The 23,837-nt window shown below is 50.9% G+C and overlaps 2 protein-coding genes across 3 annotated transcripts; both read right to left on the reverse strand.

Annotated features, from left to right (window-relative positions):
- Nucleotides 1-470: 470 nt before the first annotated feature.
- PPCDC (phosphopantothenoylcysteine decarboxylase) lies at nt 471-13,686 on the reverse strand. Of its 2 annotated transcripts, none has more exons than XM_084213606.1 (6): nt 13,530-13,686; nt 11,911-12,075; nt 7,894-7,989; nt 5,501-5,629; nt 3,644-3,812; nt 471-1,021 (listed from the first exon to the last, which is right to left on the reverse strand). In XM_084213606.1, exons 2-6 carry the CDS (start codon nt 12,061-12,063, stop codon nt 936-938), a joined length of 633 nt encoding a protein of 210 aa, XP_084069732.1. In that variant the 5' UTR covers nt 12,064-12,075; nt 13,530-13,686; the 3' UTR covers nt 471-935. The 2 variants fall into 2 exon arrangements, with proteins under 2 accessions (XP_084069732.1, XP_084069731.1); XM_084213605.1 differs by having other exon boundaries at nt 13,520-13,686.
- A 2,378-nt stretch (nt 13,687-16,064) lies between these two features.
- Nucleotides 16,065-22,120, reverse strand: SCAMP5 (secretory carrier membrane protein 5). Its single transcript, XM_084213603.1, has 7 exons — nt 22,030-22,120; nt 20,424-20,500; nt 20,038-20,166; nt 18,184-18,340; nt 17,431-17,532; nt 17,153-17,270; nt 16,065-17,044 (listed from the first exon to the last, which is right to left on the reverse strand). Exons 2-7 carry the CDS (start codon nt 20,428-20,430, stop codon nt 16,850-16,852), a joined length of 708 nt encoding a protein of 235 aa, XP_084069729.1. The 5' UTR covers nt 20,431-20,500; nt 22,030-22,120; the 3' UTR covers nt 16,065-16,849.
- Nucleotides 22,121-23,837: the final 1,717 nt, after the last annotated feature.

Below are 23,837 nucleotides of genomic sequence, written 5' to 3' on the forward strand. Positions count from 1 at the left end.
CCTCAGAAGCAAGATCACGTTCCCAAGGAAAGGCTGGACTGGGGGGAGCCCTGCCTGGTCTGGCCCATAAGGGCACAGGATTTCCCAACTTATTCATGCCAGGCAGTAAATTTTCAAGCTGAAAAGGTCATCAAAGGTGAAGTTTCACTTCATTCCCATGGGAAATATGCAGCCTTGGCTTTCCATGAGGGCCTGGCCTGCTTGTTTCCTGACTGGGGCACCCAGATGGGCAGGAGGCACTTTGGAATGAGGTTGATACCTGCATCCCTCTCCAGACAACAGCTACAAAAGGAGCTCTGCAGTCCTTTTGCCCTTTCAGTCAATTTTTTCTCTGATAAAAAACCCTAAGGAGACACAACTTAGCAAAGATACTGGCCAAAGCAGTTACAAGAGGCAACTCATCAGGAGCAGGATTAAAAACTCTTTTTTTTATTAAGTTCCCAGAGGGAAAATCTTTTTGGACAGTGACTCCTGCTGGGAGGAACATGCAGCCAGCACAGCTATGGACCAAGCTTTGGAGAGCAGGAATGGTCCAGAAGACACTTGCTAGAAGGGGCTGCAATTACCCTGCACCAGAATTTGCAGGGCCTTTTCCTCTCTAGAACCACAGGAACTCAAACACATTCTGCAGCCTGCCCAGAACAGAGCAGGTGTGAAGCACTGGGGGCTGAGCAGCCTTGGGAACAGTTACTCCCAAAATACCACAGGGTTTTCCACACTAAAGCAGCACATTCTTGGCTCTGGTTTTTGAAAGTCTGTGGTGAGGTACCACATTTCAGTTTGGCACCAGCTGGAAGACAACGGTTGGTTCCTTCTGTTGGAGAGCAGCTAAAGGTATGCATGCCATGATACCAGGGCAGCTGAGCCCAGCTTCCTGCTGGCTTTATCTCCAAACCATCAGGGAGGCACAAAACCACCATTTGCATGCCAAAACATCAGCTCTGCCTTGGCACATCCCGTTCTTCAAGGATGCTCTTAACTCTTTCCACGATGGTCCACACTTCTGCCATGGCACCTCGGCCTGCAGGGCAAGAGCAAAACCACATGGTGAAATCCAGGGTGGGGGCAACCTAAAGAAAGTGTGTGGAGCAAAATTCCCTATCTCACCTCCTTTCTTCAAGGTATATTTCAATTCAAAATTATGCGCTTTCAGAATCTTTCTGAAGTGGTCTTTGCCTATACAAAAGACTTGAGAAATCCATACCATTCCCATGACTGCCTGGGAGAAAGGCCCTCCATTAGAGAAAGCTGTTGTGGATTCTCACCAGCCTGAATCCTGGGAGCAGCTCTTGGAGAAGGCTGAGTGCAGGACAGATCAAAATGGAAAGGCTTTTCCTCTGGGCCTGGTTATCTGCCAGATGAACATCTAATCTATGTTGTGCTGCTGCTTTCCTTTGAAGCAGTTTTTAAATTCAGGTTCAGAATTTTAAAGCCTGAGATGATTAAATCACCTTGTCTAACCTTGTGTGCTCAACTCAGCACTGGGAACTGAGGCCATTCACTCTTCTAATTTGCCTGGAGCTGAGGAGATGCTTCTCCCACAGGTATTTGTCTCTTGGAAGACTGAAAAGGAGTCTCTCTTGGTATTTTATCCTGCTGGCTAATTGATCTCATAACTTACTGCTCAGCAGAAATTAGTTCTGGGAAATGTTGTTTTCCTCTTTTTCAGACCTGTAAATCCCAGGAGGTCTGGAGCATCCTGTGGACAAGCTGCAGGCAGATTTGGACCCTTCTGCTCTCCTAAGCTCAGAGCTGTACCTGACAAGAGACACTCCTCTGCATGGTTTGGCAGAGCTACACCCCTCCAGAACACTTCCAAAGCCTGCCTTCTTCCTCCACCATCCACTACTCCAACACCTCTGGCAATTCAGTGCTGGATTTTTAGGTTTAGCAAAGCAAACTCTTAGAGCACAGCTCAGGCCTACAGGTGGAAATCTGCCAGTGTGCCAGGCTCTAGAAATCCAGCCAAGGACGATGAAGACAATGGCAGTATGGAAACCATCCAGTCAAGAAACTCAGTCTGGTATTCTTTTAGCTGGACTTTCTGTCCAAACCCACCCTTTACTAAGGGAGAAAAACTCATCTGATAAAACTTGGGGGCAGTAAGGATCTGGTGCATTTCAGGTGAGACCCAACCACATGGGGTGAGGAAGAGAAACCTCCTAGAGCAAAACAAACCACAACATCAACAGACAAAACTGGTGCAAACTGAGTCTCTCCTGCACCACATGTGTGATAGCTTTGCTAGGTGCTGCTTGTGTGGAAACCAGGGAAACCCCTGTGTGGATGGAAGCCACAAAACCAAAACGAGTGTGGAAGAGACTGTGGGGTGAAAGGCCTGAGAAAAGAGGAAGGGGTGAAAAAAAGTCAGTTGTGGAGACTAGTTTGGTCTTCAGAGAGATGGAATCCATTAGTGTCCTGCCATAATCTCCCTACAACCTGCCAGGAGAAGTGCTGGTGTTTGCCATCAGGAAGATCTTGACTCAAGAGCACAAGTGGAGTCCAGTCAGATGAGGCTGCTCCTGCCACCCCTGCATCCCTCTCCTCCAAGCTCCTTCAGGAGTTTGCTTTCACAGCTGAGACAGCTGAGCTGGATGTGAAGAGATTTGATGTAATCATGTCTAAAATTGCAGTGGAAGGCTAATCATTCAGGATATTTCAACTGATGTCTGAGTTACTTGACTACACTTACCTAACTGTAAATATTTCTTAGTTTTCAGTTCAGGAGTACAAATCCATGGAGTCATTGCACCTACCTAAGGACTCCAAAACCAAGTCAGGCCTAGAATTTAACCATGAGGGACATTTTAACAGTCTGTCTTTGTCACAGACTGTTTATTGGATTGACAGGGCGGTTAAAATCCTGCTGGAGCCAGGGCTGTTACAGAAGTAGGGCACCTACAGAAGTAGGTGCAGGCTGTGGCTGGAACCAAGGCACATTTTACAGAGATTTGCCCAATGAAATTTTAATAAAAAAACAAATCCATTCATCCAAGTGGTTTGTATCAAAACCCTTCCCAAAAGTCAAAATACCTCCATTTAAAGCAAGCTACTAAAACTCAAATGAGATGATTATTTCTTAGCACTGCAAGCTAAATGTATTCAGTCTGCACTTCCTCCACACCCCTCTTTCACTTCACAGAACTCTGGTGTCAAAACCCCAAATCAAAGCTTGTTTGGGAAGCTAGAAAGTAACCCAGGCAACAATAACAACAAATGTTAAATGCGTGTCCAGCTACACCCCCAGCCACATCTGCAAAGGGTTTTCTCACTGTCTGCACTCAGGGACAAGATTTAATCCCAGTGATGGAGCTGAGGAACTGAGGCACAATGAAAACAGCCCTCAGTCCCAGCAGAGGGCAAAGTCAGGACATCCAGATCCCAGGCTGGTGAAGCTTGCCACAGAACCTTCCTTCTCTTTGATCTCCTCTCTTCCTGAATGAGCATTTCTCTTCAGTATCAGGCTCAGCTTAAAGCTCTTAAGGCTATTTAAAAATTAATGACAAGAGAGAGCACAGGGCAAAGCTTCAGCTTGCTTGTACAAACCATGGCAGTTCAACATCTCTGTGGCCACACAGCAAAAGGCAGCACATCCCACCAGGACATGGCAGGGAAAGGGGCAGGAGCCAGGAAAAGGACTGACCTTCATCTCCACACACCAGTTTCTTCACCACACAGGGGATCTCCATGTAGCCAAAGGCCTTCAGCTGCTCCACGTGGCGAGCTGTGATGGGGTGCTCCCACATGGCCGTGTTCATGGCTGGGCAGAAGAGCAGGGGTTTGCTCAGGTCCCACGCGCGGATCACACAGGTCTGCAGGAGAAGCCATGGCAGGGCTGGGATCTCCTCACCCCTTCCCATCCCTTTGCTGCAGCTTGCCAGCCTGGCTGCTGTTTTGTCAGCACAGCTGGACTAACCCATGGGCTGAGACTAATTTGTAGCACATTCCAGCCAAGCTCATCTCTGACAGGCAGAAAAGATGAGGGAGGCTAGGCAGAGGATAAATCCCACCCAGCTTGGAGCAAACCAAGCTGGAAGAGGATGTGTACAGACTGTGTGGGACACAGAGAAGCTGAGAGGTGGCCACAGATCTTACTGGCTACAAAGACACCCCTGGGGCAGCACTTCAGATAACAAAGCTGAACACTGAAAGTTGGCAATGAGTCTTTCTGACATGAAATGCCAGCTGGATCCATAACTCCCTGCAAGAGAAGCAGTGCTGCTTCCAGGATACAACAGAGGAGAACACGAGCACATATGGGCTGCTGCAGGAGATGCTGGCAGGTTACAAGGCATCTGGCAGCTCCTGTGTGCTACAGGCAATCAAATCTGATTCCTCAGCACTTCCAGATAACCCAGGATCACCTCATCCCCTTGGAAAGATAATGCTGGTTGTTCTTAGTGCAATGTCCATCAGATTTCCCAGTCCGGCAGCATTTCAAACAAAGGAGCTTCCAAGGGAGCAGCTCTGCCCATCCTTTTTAACACCCTGTGACTTGAACCTTTCCCAGCACAAGGAAATCTGATGGAATCTGTTCTGAACTGCCAACCAGCACCTCCAGCACTCACTTCCCTTTCCTGGAGCTGACTCTTCCCTTCACAAGGCTTCCAAAGATAGGCAGGAGCCTGTGAAGCCACACATCCCTGACATCCATCTTGAGCTCTTCCCTCAGCACACCCACAAGGGACCCAGAGGGACAAGACACCGCTTGTCCCTCCCATAGCTCTTTCTGGCTTCCCTCAGATCCCCAGTGATCTGGTCTGGGTGGATTTTGTTCATTTATATGCACTTCTTACCCAAAAGGCTGTAGGTCACGCAGATCTGCAGCTTCCTGAGATCTTTCGTGTGGTTAATGCCTAGCCACAAAACATTCAGCCCTGCTGAAGGTCCCCAGCACCCAACAAAGAAGCACAATCCCTTTAAATACACTTTTTGATTAGGCTGAAGAGCCTCAAGAGCCCTTTAAATACCAAAAAACAAGCCTGAACAAGTAAAATCCCCTGTAGTTGAGGCTGGGAGGTAAGTGGGCATGAGCATGTCTGAAAGTCTGTGCTATGTTAGGTGAGGGAGGTGGTGAAGTAGCAGGAAGTAAACAGTTTTATCTGATCTCACAGGTGTCTTTCCAGATTGCATTGAAAAAAATGTAGAGGAACTCAAAAGGGAGTGAATGTGTGTTTGTGTGTACGAGTGACAGAGAGAGAGAGGATGGAGGCAGAAAGAAATACTACCCTCCAGAAAAAGCAGGGAACACAAAGCAGGGCTGGGAAATGAGAAGAGTGACTGAGAGAGCTGAGGAGTGGGAACAGATTTCAGGGGAGGAAAGAGAAGGAGCAGGGGAATCATGCTGGGGAAGAGACAGACAGACAAGCAGATGAAGGGGGAGCAGAACGTGCAAATCTCACTGTTGGTGAATTGCTGCAGAAGGACCAAGGTTCCACGAAGGCAAGCTCAGGCAGTCCTGAGGGGTGGCAGCAGTGGCAGGCAGAGTCTGGGTACTCACCAGCAGGTTGTCACAGATGCCATTGGCCACCTTTGCCAGTGTGTTGGCATCCAGAGGTGCCACCACCATGAGGTCAGCCCAGCGCCGGAGCTCAATGTGCAGGACAGGGTCTGAGCGGCCCTTCCACAGCTGTGGGGGACACAAGGTGGGCAGCACCAAACCCTCACACACCTCATCAATCCCAGCCAGGAATCACAATTCCTGATGGAATTCCTATGGAATTATGCTTATGGAATTTAAGGGATGGCAGCAGATCAGAGGATGGGGAGATCCTTTCCCGACAAGACAATTCACACATCTGACAACCACAGGTTTCAACTCACAGCAAAGAGCTGTCCCCATCCACAGCACCCCTTAGCTTTGTAGCTATTCCTAAGAGCTCCATTCCTCAGCCAGCTGAGCCAGGCAGGCTCAAAATCCAAACCAGGGTACATTTCCTGGGGAACCCATGTGATTTATAGGTTTCACATTGAAGAGAAACTGCCCACTGGTTTCTCGCAAGGTACAGACCCCTAACTGAACATGTCACTTTTAATTAGGATGCACAACCCTCCTCACACTCAAAGCAGCAATGGGAACCCTCCTAAGTACTGCAGGGAGCAGTGTCCTGTTGCCTTCCTCCACGATGGATGTGGTTTATCCAGTTTGGCACTTCTGTCCTCTCTTGGCTCTCTGAATCACTGAATGGTTTGGGCTGGGAGGGACCTAAAAGCTCACCTTGTCCCAAGGGCAGGGACACCTTCCACTTGAGCAGGTTGCTCCAAGGCACATCCCATCCCTGAACACTTCCAGGGATGGGGCAAGCCACAGCTTCTCCTTGACACACTCTTGAGTGATTATTTCTGTTTCCTCTAAAGCCCTGAATTGCTCAAGAGAACCCTGGTCTGAAGAGCTCAGTTAACTGGGAAAGAGTCCTGAGAAGCAGCAAACATCATCAGGTGCTTTTTCCCCAGAGGAGACCCGACCACAGGCCAGCACGGGCTGCGTCAGGGCCACAAACTGCTCCTCCTCTGAGTCACGGGAAGCCACAACAAAAAGGCAGCATCCGAAAAGCCGGGGCTTCCTGAACACCTTTCCCACCTCCTCCACTCACTTCTGTTCTTTCTTGTTGTTTTACTGTCAGAGTGAAGGATCTCACAAAGAGATGCTGAGCAGGCTGTCACAGTGAGCCCAGAGGAGGCCATCAAGCTGAGCAGAGGGATGGAGCACCTCTCCCATGAGGAAAGGCTGAGAGAGCTGGCAGTGCTCAGCCTGGAGAAGAGAAGGCTTTGGGATGACCTAATTGTGTCTTTCCAGTGCCTGAAGAAGCCAGCAAGATGGAGGGAGGCTATTTACAAGGCCCTGGAGCAACAGGACAAGGGGAAATGGCTTGCAGCTGCCAGAGGGCAGGGTTAGATATTGGAAGAAATTGTTCCCTGTGAGGGTGCTGAGGCCCTGCCACAAGTTGCCCAGGGAAACATGGCTGCCCCATCCTTGGAAATGTTCCAGGTCAAGTTGGATGAGGCTTGGAGAAACCTGGGATAGTGGAAGGTGTCCCTGCCCATGGCAGAGGGTGGAACTGGATGAGCTTTGAGGTCCCTTCCGACCCAAACCATTCTGTGATTATTTCCAACCACAAGGGCTCCGTGCCTGCTCTCCAGTGTGCCAGCAGACCTCAAAGCCTGACCTGCAGCTCTTCTATCACCCCACTGAGGGTTCCACAGAAATAGCTGCCTGAGGCTGTAGCACCTTGGGATCCAGTAGGTATCCACCAATCCCCGAGACAAGCCAGAAAGTTTCCCTGCTGTTGCCATTGGCATGTTTCTGTCTACTTAAAAGTGATGCTCATGTGTGAGCAGGAATAGGGGTAAGGAGAGAGCACCTTGTGCTCAGATCAGCACTGCAAAGCAGGGATGAAATGTATGGAAAAACAAATCTTGATGCTTGTACAACCAACTTCTTCATACTCAAGGAGTCTCAAAGTGTGTCAGTAAAACTGCAGTCAGGAGAAAAAGCCGTTTCACAGGGAGCAGAGATGTTCACAGCCCTGACAGCTGAGCTAAGGAGTATGAAGCTGCTGCCTGCGTGACAAGTATGACTCATGACAAGCACCAAACTTGTTCACCATGGCTCTGAAGTGGCTGTCTTGACATTTCCTGACAGTCAGAGCAGCTCAGCCCAGGGTGGAGAGAGACCACTCTCTACCCTCCCTGCCTGCTGCAGGACAAAATCTTGCACTGCATCAGGGCAGCCTCCCTCTTCTTCCTCCTTTACAGCACATTCTTCAAACGCCACATTCCAAACATATATTACTAGACCAAGGAGTGAGTCTTGGCTCAGGTTTAAAAAAGAACCAAGTGTGGTTTCTTGCAAGAAAACTTAGAGGAATGCCTCTATTTGCAAGGACAACTCACCTGCCACTCCTCTTCATCACCATAGAGGGTCACAGGAATCTCCTGGGCATTGTAGAAATGCTTTGCTCTCTCAGTAGTGACCACCTTCACCTCGAGCTAAGCAGAAAGAAAAAGACCACCGGTTAGACAATTTTGAAGGTATTGTGGCTTCTCAGAGAACCTCCCCTATTCATAGCTGAAAGGCCAGGCCACCACAAGCATCCGCAGGAGACAAAAACTCATTTCATGTCTACCTAAAACAGGCAGGTCCTCGCCTGCCAAGCACAAGGGAAAAGCTCTGTGCAGCTGTCTCCAAAGCACAGGGTTTCTGTGCAGCAAACCAGTGGCTTCCACAAAGAGAGACTGGGTGAACACAGGAGGGTTCTCTCTGAAATCTCAGATAAACCTGCAAAGCCACTGGAACCTTCATTTATTGGTGTCTGCTGTGGAAAGCCTATCCCATCCTTCAGGTGTTTATCTGACATGCACTTACAAAAGGTGCTAAGGTGAACCTCTTGTTTCCCCCTGCAGAAATCTTCCCAAGTGGAAAAATGGCCTTTTCCCTGTTTTCTATGTGCCCTCCAGCTCTGATAAATGTTGCCAACAGCTCCTGCCAAAGGCAGTGAAACAGAGGTGGCCTCCACATACCGGGATCAGCCAATGTCAGCTCTGCAGGCCCTGACTGCCCATACGGGACATGGAGCTGAATTTCCAGCTGCAATTCCTCCCAAGGATATTCCTTAAACTGGTCAACATCAAAACACATGGATGGAGCACTCTGAAGAGTGGTAATGAGGAAGATGGACCTCAGGCTGCTGATTACAGTGAAAAATACCCCTTTTCCATGGTATTGGCCACTGCCTGCTCCTTCCAGCAACTCCCAGAATCCACTGCACGGTTCTGTTGATCTGACAGTGAGATGGGAGAAATCAGCCCCACCAGCAGCTCCCTCCTGCTGGAAAGCAGTGCCTTGAGGAAGAAAACTGATGAGGCACTCGGCGTGCGCACTCCTTGCTACAATCAACTGCTGGAAACCTCCAAGCTCCAAGAAGTTCTCCGCAACAGCAGCAGTGATGTGACAGAGCACATGAATCCAGGTCCCAACACCATTTATTCCACTGGGAACAAGGCAGTGTTGGCTCCTTGTATCATATGTGACTAGGAAAACAGCTGGGAGTAGTGGAAAATCCCAGTCTCAGCATTTTGTGCCCGCTGGTAATTTCCCCCTTTTTCTGAAGGAAAAGTGACAGGATGCGCTGCACATTTTTGGCCCACGACACATTTTTGGTACTGTAGGTTTGCTTTTGTGCTTCTTCTAAATGTCTGTTTTTGTTGAGACACCCCTGACTGGGAATGACAGGTGCTCATAGTGTTTTTGAGCATGAAGATCACACTCCCAGGCATTAGCTAACTGTATTATTTCCATGCTAACCTCACCCCACAGGAAGCTGCTCGAGCCAAGCAGCGACACCCACAAAGGTGCTATCGCCGCTCCGCTGCGCCGCAGGCTCCGGGTGAGGTGTTAACCTCAGTCTGCAAAAAATTCATTTAATTATTTATTTATCTGGAGGGGTTTGAGGGCCACTGTGCAGTTTGAAGGAGATGGCTGCTCTCTGAAATGCTGCCATTAAAAAAATATTTATTTCTTCCAAGTATAAGCCCAGGACTAGGGAAGAGCTCTGGCTGTCAAGCACTGCATTCAACCATTCCAGAACGTTCCAGAGGGATGTTGAAGGAATCTGAGTGCTGGTGGCTGAAATCCCACCAGCCCCCAAGAAAGTTGTTCTGTGAGTTAAATATTCTCCCTAATGAAGGTTTTCTGCTGGGGTGGGCTCCTGGTTCCCTCATTCTCAGCAAGTCCTTCAAGTCCCTCCAGCTAGACTGGGAAGAGGCCAGTGTTCTCAGGATTACTTCAGCCTGCATAGTTTATTCTATTTACCTGGCACACCCTCTGTTTGCCTGTGCATATCTTCAGCAGCAAAGGCAGTTTGGCCACACTCAAACTCCCTCACTGGAGACAGTTTAGATTAGTTAAAGGTCTTTGGCTTAAGCCAAATCTCCAAAACAAACTTTACCACAAAGCCCATGTTCAGGCAACACTGCTGGTCTCTGATAGAGGATTCTCCTGGCACAGCCCTTTTTACTCAGGGTAAGGAGGTGCATGTGGTTATTTTTTAATGGCTTTCTCAGTTCTGACAGCAAAATCTTTCCAGACAGGCTGAGCACACGAGCTCCTCTGTTAAATGGCACTTACAAGCTGAGGCAGAGGCTGCCTGGCAGCTGCACAATGAAGTGAAGGGTGTGATTTAAACCTGAAGTCCAGGTGACATCCAGGAGCTTCAAGAGCAAAACATTTTGCCCACCAAAAAGTCTGTCCCTGACTTTCTTTAACCTAGGATCACAGACTGGTTTGGATTGGAAAGGAAGTTAAAGGTGTTCCAGTGCCACCCCCTGCCATGGGCAGGGACACCTTCCACTATCCCAGGGAGCTCCAAGCCCTGTCCAACCTGGCCTTGGACACTTCCAAGACAAGTCAAGGACAATTCAAGCAAAAGGCAGTGAGCTCTCACATCCACTGGCACCCTCGAGGAGGTGTCAAAGTTTAATGAGCAGCAAAATCACTCTGCCAAGTCATTCACCACAGACCATTTCAGGCAAAACATCCATTTATACTAACCACTCTGGTTGCAAGCCTGTGACCACATCTCCTCTGGTATCAAAGCTATATTCTGCTCCTGCCCTGCCTGCTTGGTAAAGTTCTGTTCCAGCAGTAAAGAAATTGATGCAACAGCCTGGTGCAGCATCAATAAATGCCATGGGAAAGCTACACTGACTCAGCAGGCCCTGAAATCACAGCAGAAATGAGTAAATAACTTTGATTAATAAGCTTTTATAAACTCTTGGATGCCTCACTTTTGCTTTTTCTGCCCTAAAACCAGTGGCCACAAAGTCTGCACTGGATGTCACAGACCTCTGAAGCTGCACAGAGAGTTTGAGTCCAGCTGTCTGCAGCTTTTAATTATGAAACAAACACTCAGAGAGAAGCAAAGGGTTTGAGCCACATTCCTACCACGGGTCATATGCATTCTGCCTGTCACCTGCACAGAAGGAGGAAAATGGACAATAGCCAAGTTAATCCAAGAGGGAGAGGATTAGAAGATCTCAATCTCTGGCTCTGGGCTGGCCACTCCATTCCTTGATGTCATTTTTCTTTGTCCTTATTTCAGGCTGGGACCTTTGACCTCACTAATCACATCGGGCCAAGTCATAAATTAACTGAGCCCTCCCTTTGCCACACATGCCTCACCTCCAGCTCCCTTTCCAGCTTGGGTAACAACATCAACCAGATAAACCAGCACTTCCTCTGCCTCTTCTAAATGTACCCACAAGGTACAGCCTCCCAAGGCATCCCAAAGGATATTCATGCAGCAATTTCACCAATAAATCTGCAGATTTCAGCACACCCTCTTGCCCCTGCCACTCTTTTCTTTCACTGCTCCAAAATATTTCCTCCAAAAATAAAAACCTGAAATTTTTCTATGTTTAACTTCATCCTACAGCAAAAATAGCACATTTCCCTCCCTGATCAGGCACCAGTGGCCCCTGCTGGGCACCTCTGTTACTCCAGACAGCAAATATTAAAAAAATACTACACCATCACATATAGCAGCTTGTGTTGTCCATTTCTGGTTTCACAAGGTCTATTTTCCCTTTCTGGATCAAGAAAAGCCATATTCCACCCAAGGAAAACTGAAATACCCTGGAGATTTCAAGTTTCAGAAGCATCACCTCTGTCTGCAACCACATTTGATAACTTGACTGACAAGGACAAACTCCAGGAAAAAAAAAATACCCAAAGCAAAGTATGAAATAGTAAGAAAGAAGAAAGAAAAAAAACTTTAAAAACAGGTGGAATCCTCCTCACAGACATTTTTAAACTCAGGGGAGGAACTTGTCATTTCAGCAGAAGCCACGTGATCACTCCCCAAAACCAGGGCAACTCCAACTTTACAAAGCTCCACCAACAGCTTCACTCACCCCAGGGATTTTCAGCAATTCTGCCACCAGCAGGGGCAGCTTGAGGGCAGCCACGCTTCCAGTCACTCCCAGCAGCACGTGGAATTTTTCCTGTGCCACAGATGAGGTGTTTCCTGCAGGAATGCCTGGATCTGGCAGGGAGATGGGCTCCATGCTGCAATCCAGCTGTGCAGGCACAGGAAAACAAAGACACTGGGCTAACAGAGCCTCCAGGCACAGCTCCAACCCCAACACATTCCCAATAAGAGGGATCCATCCTGGACCCTGCAGGACCCTGAGCCATCCAGAAAGATGGGATGACTTTGGATCATCCCCCAAATGTCACTCATCCCACAGGGATTTCAAGCACCAGCAGAACTTTAAGGGCAGCTCGGTGGATAATTACATTTTTCTCTCATATACTGGGAAACAGACTCCTAAAACTTGAGCAGAGAGGCCACAAAAGTGCCCTGGTAAAGTCCATGCCCCCCAAAATTCAGACTCCCACGTGTTGAACGTGGTCCAGAATTTAGGGCAGATAAATAAATCAATTTGGGATAAAATTTTACACCAAGTTCTCTAAAGGCAAACAAACCCCTGCTGAGATGCTTTCCCTCTGTGATTAATAAATGCACAAAGATGTCTTAATAATTAAAAATGTGGGGCCTCACTGCAAGGACAAACATCTCGTTTCTCACTGTGTCCCTAAACATTAACAGCAACACTAGAAATAATTCCCTAGCAGCTCTAATTCAGGTCTGCTGCATCCTCCTGGCCTCCCTGTGCTGCTGCCACACTGATAAAAACCAGAAATTAATGTTCTGGTGAGGACACTGACACTAGTATCTCAAATAAAATCAATTGATGATTAAGCAGCAAAGAGCAAATTCAGTTCTTGAAAAAAATCACTGCAACCAGTAAGGTTTGTTCCATTTTAGTGACGTCCTTGTTGTTTGGAATCACTTTGGGTGGAAAGAAGATGGACACAGGCTGTGCTGATTTTTGGGAGCAACTTGGAGATTGGAGAGAGGAATTTCACAGGATCACAGCCTGGTTTGGGCTGGAAGGGAAATTAAAGTGACCAAATCCACTAAAAGTCCAACTGCAACTTTGCTGATTAGCAGGGGTAATTAAGAGGCGAGGAAACGTAGCAGGACATTGGCTGTGAGATTTCAATGCTACCACCACGCTTCACATATTTATCTATATCTAATTAAAATCAGATTAGCATTATGATTACTTATAAATAATTAAAATTATTATCGACTTAAAGCACCCTTAGGACGTTTCCAATTAATTCCACTAAAGCATCTACAAATTAAAGCCTGGGTACCAAAACATAAATTTTTAAGTAGGAAACTTTCAAAATGCTTATAAAGTAATGATAAAAAGAATAAAAATTATGAAATTATAAAACAATTATTAAAATGGTAAAATAATGATAAATACGGTAAAACAATGGTAAAAAGGTGAAATTTTTTAATGGTACAAATGTAAAAATAACGGCAAAAAATAGTAAAATAGTGGTAAAAATTATAAAATAATGGCAAAGGATTATAGAAAAATCTGTATGCATAATAATATATGTAATATAACGATAAAAAAGTGCTGGGCCGCGCTTTCCTCTTACCCAAACACACCTGTGGGGAAGCAGCCACTAGAAAACAAGCAATTCACAGGCCCTTAAGGGTTAATTAAATCGACTTTTAATGCGGTAGCCGTGCTGAAAAAGGCTCCAAAAGGCCCCACACCAGCACCGAGAAGCCGCAGGGTCCCCCAGAAGGTGACAAACAGCGCCCGGACACCGCTCCGGGCAGGGCCGTGAGGGGAGCGGCGCCGTGAGGGGAGCGGGGCCATGGAACGGAACTGGGGGGTGCCGGGAACGGGCGCACGCACGGCGCTGATTGGTGCGCGCTGCTCCCGCCCTCAGCGCTGATTGGTGCGCGCTGCTCCCGCCCTCGGCGCTGATTGGTGGGAACAGCGGGCGCAGCCGGTGAGAGGAAGGGGTGTCATGGCGGCCCCTCACGGGTTATGGCGGCAGTGCTGCCACCCAGGAGGGGTCTGTGCCCGTCTCTGCCCCAGTCGTGCCCACGCGAGGGATCTCAGGCTGCTCAGGAGGCAGTCTTAACGGGGATCGTAGCTCGTGGCAAGGTTTTGGAATGTAACAAAAGCCGAAGTAACTCGGCGTAGAAGGCGTGTGGGGAATGGGGTAGAGGAGAGGGTCTGAGGGCCCGTCAAGTGACAGGGGTGATACCTGAGCCTAGGAAAGTGCTAGAGATCAGGAGTGAAACCTTTCCTATGGGATTGAGGGCAGCCACACAGAGCTGGCAGGGGAAAGTGGATTAAAGGACCGAGTATTTATTGTCTGAGGCACAGACAGCATGAGGTGGAATGGCTTCCCATGCCAGAGGGCAGGGTTGGGTGGGATACTGGGAAGGAATTGTGCCCAGAGCAGCTGTGGCTGCCCCTGGATCCCTGGAAGTGTCCAGGGCCAGGCTGGACGGGGCTTGGAGCAGCCTGGGACAGTGGAAGGTGTCCCTGTTGGAGGAGCTGTAAGGTCCCTTCCCACCCAAACCATTCCATGATTATGTGGGCACGACAGTGGTGGCCAGCCCTTTGCAGATCCAGCTCAAAAGCAGCAGTTCTTTGGACACCCCTCTGATATTGGCTATGAACAAGCAGCAAGGACAGCAAGAGGCAGAGAGAGCTGTGCTCTGCCGACTGCAGGACGTGGAAGGCGACAGGGACACCTCAGGATAAGCCCAGCTGTGTTCTATGAGAGGCCCAGCAGCAGGAACAGCCCATCTCTCCCACCCCGTGGGCTTCAGGAGCACCACGCTTTGATCATACCCACAGCCCCACCCTGGAGCAGGGACAGCTTACAAATAACCAAGGTGAGAACGAGGAGTCGAGTTTCCCACCCTGGGGGGGGACCAACGTTTCAGCACTCACACACTCAGGAGACACATCGGAGAGAGGAGGGTTAGGTGCTGAAGCAATGTCTGTTAGTTACAGCTCGTTACAGTTATTATTGATGCATCTTATTGTCAATGCAAGAGGTGAAGTCACTTAATCCATCATTTCTCAGACACGGATGACAGAGCACGTGGTTTGGCAGAGTAAGTTTTAGGCGAGCTAGAAATGGATTGCACAATATTTAAACCTGATTAAGTACATAATAGGCTTAGCAAAGGATTACTTTTCTCCTGACATTTTATACATAAATATATACACACACACACAGACAGGCATTTTATCAGTAGCTGCATTTTAGTCTGGTCAAGAGACAACTGCCTATTGCAGAATGACTGGAGTGACACCCTTAAAAAGGAAACTAGTCTTGGTGTGCTTTGCTGGAGAAGAGAAGGTCCTTTTTGGGGTGATTCTCACTTGTAGGGGTCACATCCAAGCATCACTGGAGGGCTGGAGGGGACAGATACAGGGCTGGGGACTCGCACAGTCCTGGCTGGTGGCACACTGAGCTCCTTCCCTGTCCCAGGCAGGAGATACTGGAGCCAAAGGGCTGGATTGGATTCTGTTTGGGCTGCTTTTCGAGGACTTGGAGAAAAATTTGGCTTATTTAAAGTGCATTTAGAGTTGAAAAGCATCTCAGAGAAGTAGCTTTCCCTACTCCTGCCCTGCAGCATCCATCCCATTTATGCTCCCACTCATAATCTTTTCCAGGGTGTGCCAGTCACCTTCCCCAAGAAGTGTTGGTCTGAGCTCAGCTGCCTCCTGCTAGGGTGCAGGATCATTATTTAATGTCCAACATCCCCAAATTGGGCAGGGATTCGATCCTGACAGGGATTTCTGCACCAGGAAAACACAGGGCCACATCTCACCACCCTTTTCAGGAGCGCAGGTGAGCAGGAGTCCTTCCCTCCAGCCTGGAGGTTTCCTTAAGAGACTTAAATTAGCACAAACCTCCAAAGCTAACGGGGACAAATCTTGGCCTGGCTATTTCCATGAGCAGGGAGACTGCTTGGATGTGCTGGAATTCGGGGTGGCAAGATTTGACCCGCAGCCTTGCCCAAGCATAGGTCCTCTGAGGAACCCTCTGTTGCTTTTACAGCTGCTTTTCAGAACAGAAGCCTTTAAAAAAAAACAGACTCAGGATGCAGAATCTGGAATGGGATGGTTGTACCCCACAGGGAAAACCTGTCCTTGCTCCCCAACACACACACACACGTGCACACACACACTGGTCCTCCACGTCGAAGTGTAAACTACTCACAACACCACACACTGAGAGAAATTGTAGATCCTGAGCCAGGGTGTAGATTAGGAATCTCTTGGCTTCCAGCATATCAACAGCAGGATTGAGGGTTTCTTATATTTTTTCCCCTTTTTTTTTTTTTTTTTTTTTAATCCTAAATCAGCCAGCCACCTGCTAGTTAAAAAGCAAAAGAAAAAAGGAGAATTCCCAGGATTGCTTGCCCTTGCTGAGACAGTGGCAAGTGGCTGGACACTACCAACTGAAAGAGAAAACTCACACACATCAAAAACCCGAGGTTCGGGGCTTATTCCAAGAGGGAAGATGGGTGCTGGTTGCTCTTTTTCCCTTTTTGGGGGCATGGGGGGGGCTTTTGGCTGATGAGGTTCTAACATACATCTATCACCACAGTAATTAAAAAACCACCACCGTACACTATTCCACAGGGAAAAAGAAGACACGTGAACGGACACTGACTACCACGCACAACAAGAGCCCTGCAGGTCAACTCACGGCCTCTTCAGAATGAAAAAGAAAGGAGAAAAGAAGAGCTCAAGACAAAAAAAACAGAAAAAAAAAAAAAAAAGGAAAGAAAAAATCCCAAAGGATCTCGTTACAAAGACGGGAAAAGAACCACCATTATGGTACACTCTGACTTTCTGAGACAGCTGCAGAAACTCGGCTCAGGCTTCCTCCTCCCTTTTTCCCCCCCAGCTCTTCCTCCCGAGGACAGAGTCCCGCTGCTGCTCACATCTCGTTGGAGTAGGTGTAGTTGGGGGTGGCCGAGTACTGCGTCTCGTGCTGCATCATGGCGCCCTGCGCCGCCCCCATGGCCGCGTTCTGGGCCGCCTGCTGCACGTGGGGATTCTTCCAGGCCCCCGTGGTCCACTCCTCCTGCGCTTTGCTGAAGCTCCCGCCGCTGCCCCGGTAAAACTTGTGCACCTGCAGGGAAAATCCAGAGGGGCTGAGCGCCTGCGGCCGGCACGGAGCTCCCGGGGTGGCAGGAGGGCCGCCCCAAGCCATGTGGAACCCCTGTTTTTCCTGCCATACCATGGTGAGGGCAATGAAGGAGAAGACTGCCATGGCTGTGAAGAGCACGGTGGGGATCAGCATCACCACAGCCGAGCCCACGTTGGTCCCAAAGAAGGAAATCGCTGCGATCCAGCCACTGCAAGGAGATGGAAACAACTAGTTCGTTCACCAGCTCTCCCAAACTGCCAGCAGCCCTCCCAGCTCCTCAAACCATCTTCCCCAAGGAGACAACCAGTAAGGACACTAAAACACCACGGTGACCACCCCTGTACCCAACACAGCAGCATTTTCCTTACCAGACCCCCCATCCAGGGATCCCCACTGCCTGGATAATGCTGATCACCAGCTGGGCCATGAAGGTGAAGAAGAAGGCCATGAAGCTGAAGGAACTGTCTGTCCTGCAAGAGAAAGTTCAGTCATTCCTGCACCCCATCCCCACTGCACTCCAAGGGAAAGGAGATGCTCTGATGTATCAGACCTGGCCATGGTTTAGCAAGAGGGTGATGAAAAGCAAAATTAAAGGCAAAGGAGAAACTGCAAGAGGCTGGAGGTGGTGAAGGGGCACCTGAGAAAGCCACGGGGCACCAGACCCTTCCTATGGCTCAGTCAGCTGGGCTTGAGGACATCTGTGTTGGGACACGGCTCTCAGCTCACACCACCCCACATGGGGAATAAATACACCCCTAGTTCTCTAGATCTGGGGACTGACCTCAGCACCATGGGTAATCCGTACAAACACCTCGAGGATTTGTGGAAAAATATAAGAGATGCCTCAGGGATGAGAGGGGAAGTGGCAACCCAGCTGCATCTTCACCACTGTCCCCCACCGCTGCACAGAGGCACAAGGAAAGTGTCCCTACATCGCCTGATGGAGGGTTTGGCCCCCAGGAAATCCCAAGCACTCTGGTTTTGAAGGTTAGACAGTAAAGCTAAAGGGCTGCACAGAAAGGAATTCCCCCAATTAGTCAGGCAATGCCCCAAGCTAAACACTGACCGTTTATGAATGAAAACAAGGCAGAAAGAAGCCAGGCTCAGGTGCGACCACTTACTTGAAAGCTTTGTAAATAGGTCTAAACCAGCAGACATAGGAGCAGGGCGTAAAGAGAATGAGCCAGAGAATTGCCAGTCCAAAATTTACAGCTCCGCCGCCTCCAATGAGCCACGCGAGGCAGCCCACGAGATTCACCGCCAAGGTGATGCTGTTCACTGCAAACACACACACACACACAGAGCAGAGTAGCACGGATGCGAGGGTGGCACTGAGACACCAAGGACCCCGAGCCCAGGGACGTGGCCTCAGAGTCCTGTCCTAGCTGGACTTCCCTTAAATTAAGCTGGGAGCACATTCCTGGGCTGGCTGGGCCGAAAGGGGTCAGGCCTCAGCTGAGTGTAACAGGAGGAAAATCAATGTATCACTCAGAGTTGTAATTCCCTGAGCAGTTCCTGGGCTCTGAAGATTGGCAGGAGTTGCATCCTCCCGCTCCTATCGAGCCAGGACACACTTCCACTAGGAGAAGGAAACTGGAGGAATTGTGGTGAAGTTTTTTGCTTGCTCCAGATACATCTTTGCTGAAGGAGCTTGTGCAGGAGCTCCCCGAGCACCACAGAGAGCCAAAATCCTGAACTCCTGACCCCGCCTTGCCGGTTCAGGGGGTGACACATTTTCCTCGCCCACCCCTGCTTGAGATCAGGCCACACAAGGGCTCCGACTATGAGTCCCAGCTCAGCAGACACAGGACAAAGCAGAGAAGGCTCAGCTGCATTCTGACGCCTCCGAGTTCGGAGAATGATTCATTATTTCGACGAGAGTGAAAGCCCTCCCACCACCGCCTGCCTGAGAGCTGCAGCTGGCAAGGCAAGGAGCTCAGCTGCCCTAAAGGACGTGAAGGGACCTTCCAGCCACTCTCTGCTGGGTGTCTGAGGGGCTGCTGCAGAGAAAACGACCCAGAGAGGAGCTCCAGAGGCAAAACCCAAGGGACAGCAACTGGCTCTAAGAGCTGGTGTTTGTGCTGAGGAGCAAGGACCAAGCTCTGCTGCATTAAGAGGAAGTACATCCTGATTGGGATGGGGAGGGAATTAAACACCCCCAAGAGAGCTTCCCCAGGGAAGCACAGCTTTTTTCCTCCCATGCCTTAAACAAGTAAACCCTCCTGACATGATGAAGCCACCCCAGGGTGACCCTCCTGATGGGACACAGCCCCAGGGATGCCAGCCTGGTGCCGTGGCAAAAGCAGGAACACACAACCTCTGTGGTGTTAGCTCAGCTCTTCCTAACCTGCCCCTAAAGCACAGGGCACTCCCTGGGCACAGGTGCTTCCAAAGTTCAGGGGAAATGCCTGATAAGGGAACTGAGTTCTTCTAGAAGGAAATGAAATGCTGGTGCCAACTTGCCCTGAGCTGTGCACATTTCCACCTATGCTGGGGTGTGACCTGTCCCTCTGGCTCTGTTTCCTGCCCACGTTTGGTGAAGAAGAGAGATCCAGGATAGTTGGAAGGGCTGGAAGCTGGTGACAGCTCTGTTAGCACAGCACGGCACGCAGAGGCATGCAAGAGGAACAGGCAAGCTCCAGGAAGCCTCAAGCTCCACGTTTTGGGGAGCAGGCACACCAGCCCTCCAGTCTGAGCCATCTCCTCCTTACAGCAGGATGTCAACAGCACCACCAGAGACCCTGGGACAACTGAGCCAGCTCCACAGCTCCATCCTGGAGGCTGGAAGGGCTGGGATCCATGGGATGCTGCAGCCAGCCTCTCATTCCTGAGTTTTAACAGGAGACACCACGGCCTGGAGGGGGAGAAGGGCTTCCCCTGACCTTGCCCTGCCCTTTCAGCTGGCAGCTCCCAGAGGAGCAGCCTTTGGAGAGGCAAACAGATCCCACTGGAGCCATTCCCACGCGGCCACTCACGCATCCAGAGGTAGTAAAGCCGCTTGGCCATGGTCCGGTGCTGCGGCGGGATCTCCGCATCGAAGTCCTGGTAGAAACATGGCTTCAGGGGGATGAACTTGGGCAGGGGAGGGAAGTTGTTCACCTTTTCTGCAAGGAAAAGTTTCACTGGTGTCAAGCTGAACAAAAACCAAGAGGCTTCCTAAATAACCCCAAGAACGGTCAAATTTTACACAGGAGTTAAGGATTTCCTATGGAAACTGCCACCAACCCACCCCAAAGGATCAAATTCAGCCCTCCCTGGCCACACAGATCCTGCAGCCCTGGACACCCACCACCCCACTGGTGACTAACAAGGTGACATTATGGCCAGTAGAGCCCACGATGATCTCCAGAGCCCCCTGTACCTGCCATGCTGGCACACGCTCAGCCTCTCTGCTCCTCAGGAAAAATACTTGGTTAAAACGTGGGAGCTTTAGCAAAGCTGGAGGAGAACAAGAGAAAAAAAGGTTGATTGAAGTGGTCAGGGACGTCTGCAAAAGCCTTCACCTTCCCCCCATTCCCAAACAACTCAAGGACAGCAGTTGGCTTCACTTCTGTGACACTCTGGACTATCACACATCCAGGCTGGCACCTGGCTGGCAGTGTGATAAATCCTGACTCCTCTGGCTCAGGCTTATGTGCCAGTTAAGGCAGAAGATTACGAGAGGATCCAGAGATGTGGGGCCTCCCACTCCCAACTGACCTACATCCAGGAGAGAGCCAGGTAGGGCAGCAGGGAAAGGAGGTGGCTGTGGGCAGTTTGAAACCTTAAAGTTCATGACCTGGCCCCAAAATAATTCTTTAAAAAAATGTATTATTGTTGGTTTTTGCTGAATTCCAGCACAGGGGACTACCTGGCTGCCTTGTAGCTGCCATCTCTGCAAGCCCAAGCCAAAAACAAGGCCAAAAAGGGAACAGAAAAATCAGAGCAGAGAAATCAGCTGGAAAAAAAAAAAAAATCAGTGGCGATTGTTACTAGTGAGTCACTTGAGTGCCTGGCTTAACAATTACTCATGTCATTTGGCACCTCATTCCAGAGCATGCAGGTGGGAAAGCGGGGAGGTCGGCATCCCAGGACCATCCCAGACCATTCCATGCTCAGGTCTGTGCCAGATGTGAAAATTACGGCGAATTAAAGCAAAAAATTAGTACCTGAGGTTTTAATCAGAAGCGTGAAGATGGCGTATCCCCACCTGCCTGCAGGCTTTGCCCTTTCCCAGCTATCCGGGCAGCGGCCAACACATTTCCCAGGACACGGGGTCCCGGCAGTTGGTGCCTGGGGCTCCCGGGAGGATTTGGGGGGCTCTCTCTAGGGGTCTTTTCGCACCCCCCAGGGCTCGCCATGCCCGACATCCGCCGGCAGCCCCCGGATGCTTCCATCCCGCCAGTGCTATAAATACGAGCTCCTCGGGCGCGGTGACGTCCGCCCGGCCGCCCCTACCCACGTGTGCCGGGAGCGGGGACACACGGCCCGGCACCCCCCGGCCCCACAGCCGCGCCACCGTGGGGCGAAAGCACCGGGACAACGATACATTCGGGTGGGGTTTTGTGCAAAATTAGGGATATGGTGGAGTGGATGGAAAAAGGACGGGGGATCACATAGGTGATGGCACCGAGAATAAACCCCTGTGGTGCGCGGGGTGTGTTTGGGGAGGGCAGGCAGGGCTCGGCATCGCTGCCCCTGCGTTTCCACGCCTGAAGGGCTGCGTGCCCCACGCATCCCCACCTCAAAGCCGGCGCAGCCTCCCAGCAGCGGCCTGGATCGGGGAGAAGGGCGGCCCAACCCTCGCTCGGTCCCCGGTGCACCCACGCGTGTGCAGGGTCACCGCGGCTGTCCCCACGCCGCGCATCCCCCCCCGCAAGCGGGGTGCAGAGCGGGAGGTCGGTGCAAAGGGCGGTCAGCCCCCTCGGGGGGAGCATCCAGCGCCCTCACGCCGAGGCGTTTCCCCTCTCCACACTCCCGGGACTCACCACGTGGCGTGACCCGTGCCGTCCCCTCCGGTCCCCGGCGGGTGGCGGCGGCCGCCCGCCCGCCCGGTGCTGCTCCTGCCGCAGCGACCGCGCTCTCGCGAGACTGCGGCGCCGCCGCCACCCGGGCCATGGACAGCGCCGGGATCTCGCGAGAGCGCCCGCCGCTGTCCAGGGTCCTGATGCCCCCGGATGGAGGGGCGGGGCCATGGGGAAAGGGCGGGGCTGGTGAAGGGGGCGGGGTCTTTCGGGGGGGGGCTTTATAGGGCTGGGGGCTCCATAGGGCTGGGAGTGTTCTATGGAGCTTTGGGGATTTTATAGGGCTGGGGGCTCCATAGGGCTGGGAGTGTTCTATGGAGCTTTGGGGATTTTATAGGGCTGGGGGCTCCATAGGGCTGGGAGTGCTCTATGGAACTTAGGGGATTTTATAGGGCTGGGGGCTCCGTAGGGCTGGGAGTGCTCTGTGGAGCTTTAGGGGTTTTATAGGGCTGGGGGCTCCGTAGGGCTGGGAGTGCTCTGTGGAGCTTTAGGGGTTTTATAGGGCTGGGGGCTCCATAGGGCTGGGAGTGCTCTGTGGAGCTTTAGGGGTTTTATAGGGCCAGGGGGCTCTATGGGTCTGGGAGTGCTCTGTGGAGCTTTGGGGATTTTATAGGGCTGGGGGCTCCATAGGGCTGGGAGTGCTCTGTGGAGCTTTGGGGATTTTATAGGGCTGGGGGCTCCATAGGGCTGGGAGTGCTCTGTGGAGCTTTAGGGGTTTTATAGGGCTGGGGGCTCCATAGGGCTGGGAGTGCTCTGTGGAGCTTTGGGGGCTCCATAGGGCTGGGAGTGCTCTAAGGGGTTTGTGGGCCTTTATACGGCTGGGGGCTCCATGGGGCTGGGAGTGTTCTATGGGGTTTGGGGGGCTCCATGGGGCTGGGAGTGCTCTGTGGAACTTTGGGGGTCTTATAGAGCTGGAGGCTCTATGGGGCCGGGAGTGCTCAATGGGGTTTGGGGGCTCCATGGGGCTGGAAGTGCTCTGTGGTGCTTAGGGGGTTTTATAGGGTTGGGGACTCCATGGAGCTGGGAGTGTTCTATGGGGTTTGGGGGGCTCCATGGGGCTAGGGGTTCTATAGGGCTGGGAGTGCTCTATGGGGATTGGGAGGCTCTATAGGGCTCAGGGCTTCAGGGGGCTGGGAGTGAACTATGGGTCTTGGGGGGCTCTATAGGGCTGGGGGCTTTATGGGTCTGGGAGTACTCTATGACGCTTGGGGGGCTTTACAGGGATGGGGCTCTGTGGGGCAGGGGTGCAGTGACCCCTACCCAGGGCAGAGCAAGCACTGTGTGAGTGGAAGACCACCCTTGGAAGGGCAGGGGCTCTTGGGGACAGCCCCTGGCAGGGCACACAGGCTCCCTCTATCCAGGAGGCAACGGGAAACCAGCAGGGCCAATTTTAGGGTACTCCATGTCCATAGCCTGATGTGCTTCATTCTGGAAGCAGTAATTAATTAATTAATGGCTTGCATGAAGGGCAGAGGACATGTTGACTGCTTTTGCCAGTGATGCTAAGGTTGGGTTGTGGAGGGCAGGGGAAGGGACTGGACTGATACACACACAGGACAGGGATATAAATCTCAAATCAGCCTGAGAGCTTCGTAGGCTGTGTCCCTTGTTCTCAATGCCAAGTGCACACCACTTGGACCTCCTGCCTTAGTGCTCGTGGGAATATGAGTGAAGTGTTGTGAAAATTACTTTATTTGACAACTAAATCATGCTGCCTTCCCAGGGTCCAGCCTCGAGGGTCACAGTGGGGCAGCAAGGACAACATCCACCAT

The sequence above is a fragment of the Fringilla coelebs genome (assembly GCF_963513975.1).
Source record: "Fringilla coelebs genome assembly, chromosome: 12".
Taxonomy (NCBI): domain Eukaryota; kingdom Metazoa; phylum Chordata; class Aves; order Passeriformes; family Fringillidae; genus Fringilla; species Fringilla coelebs.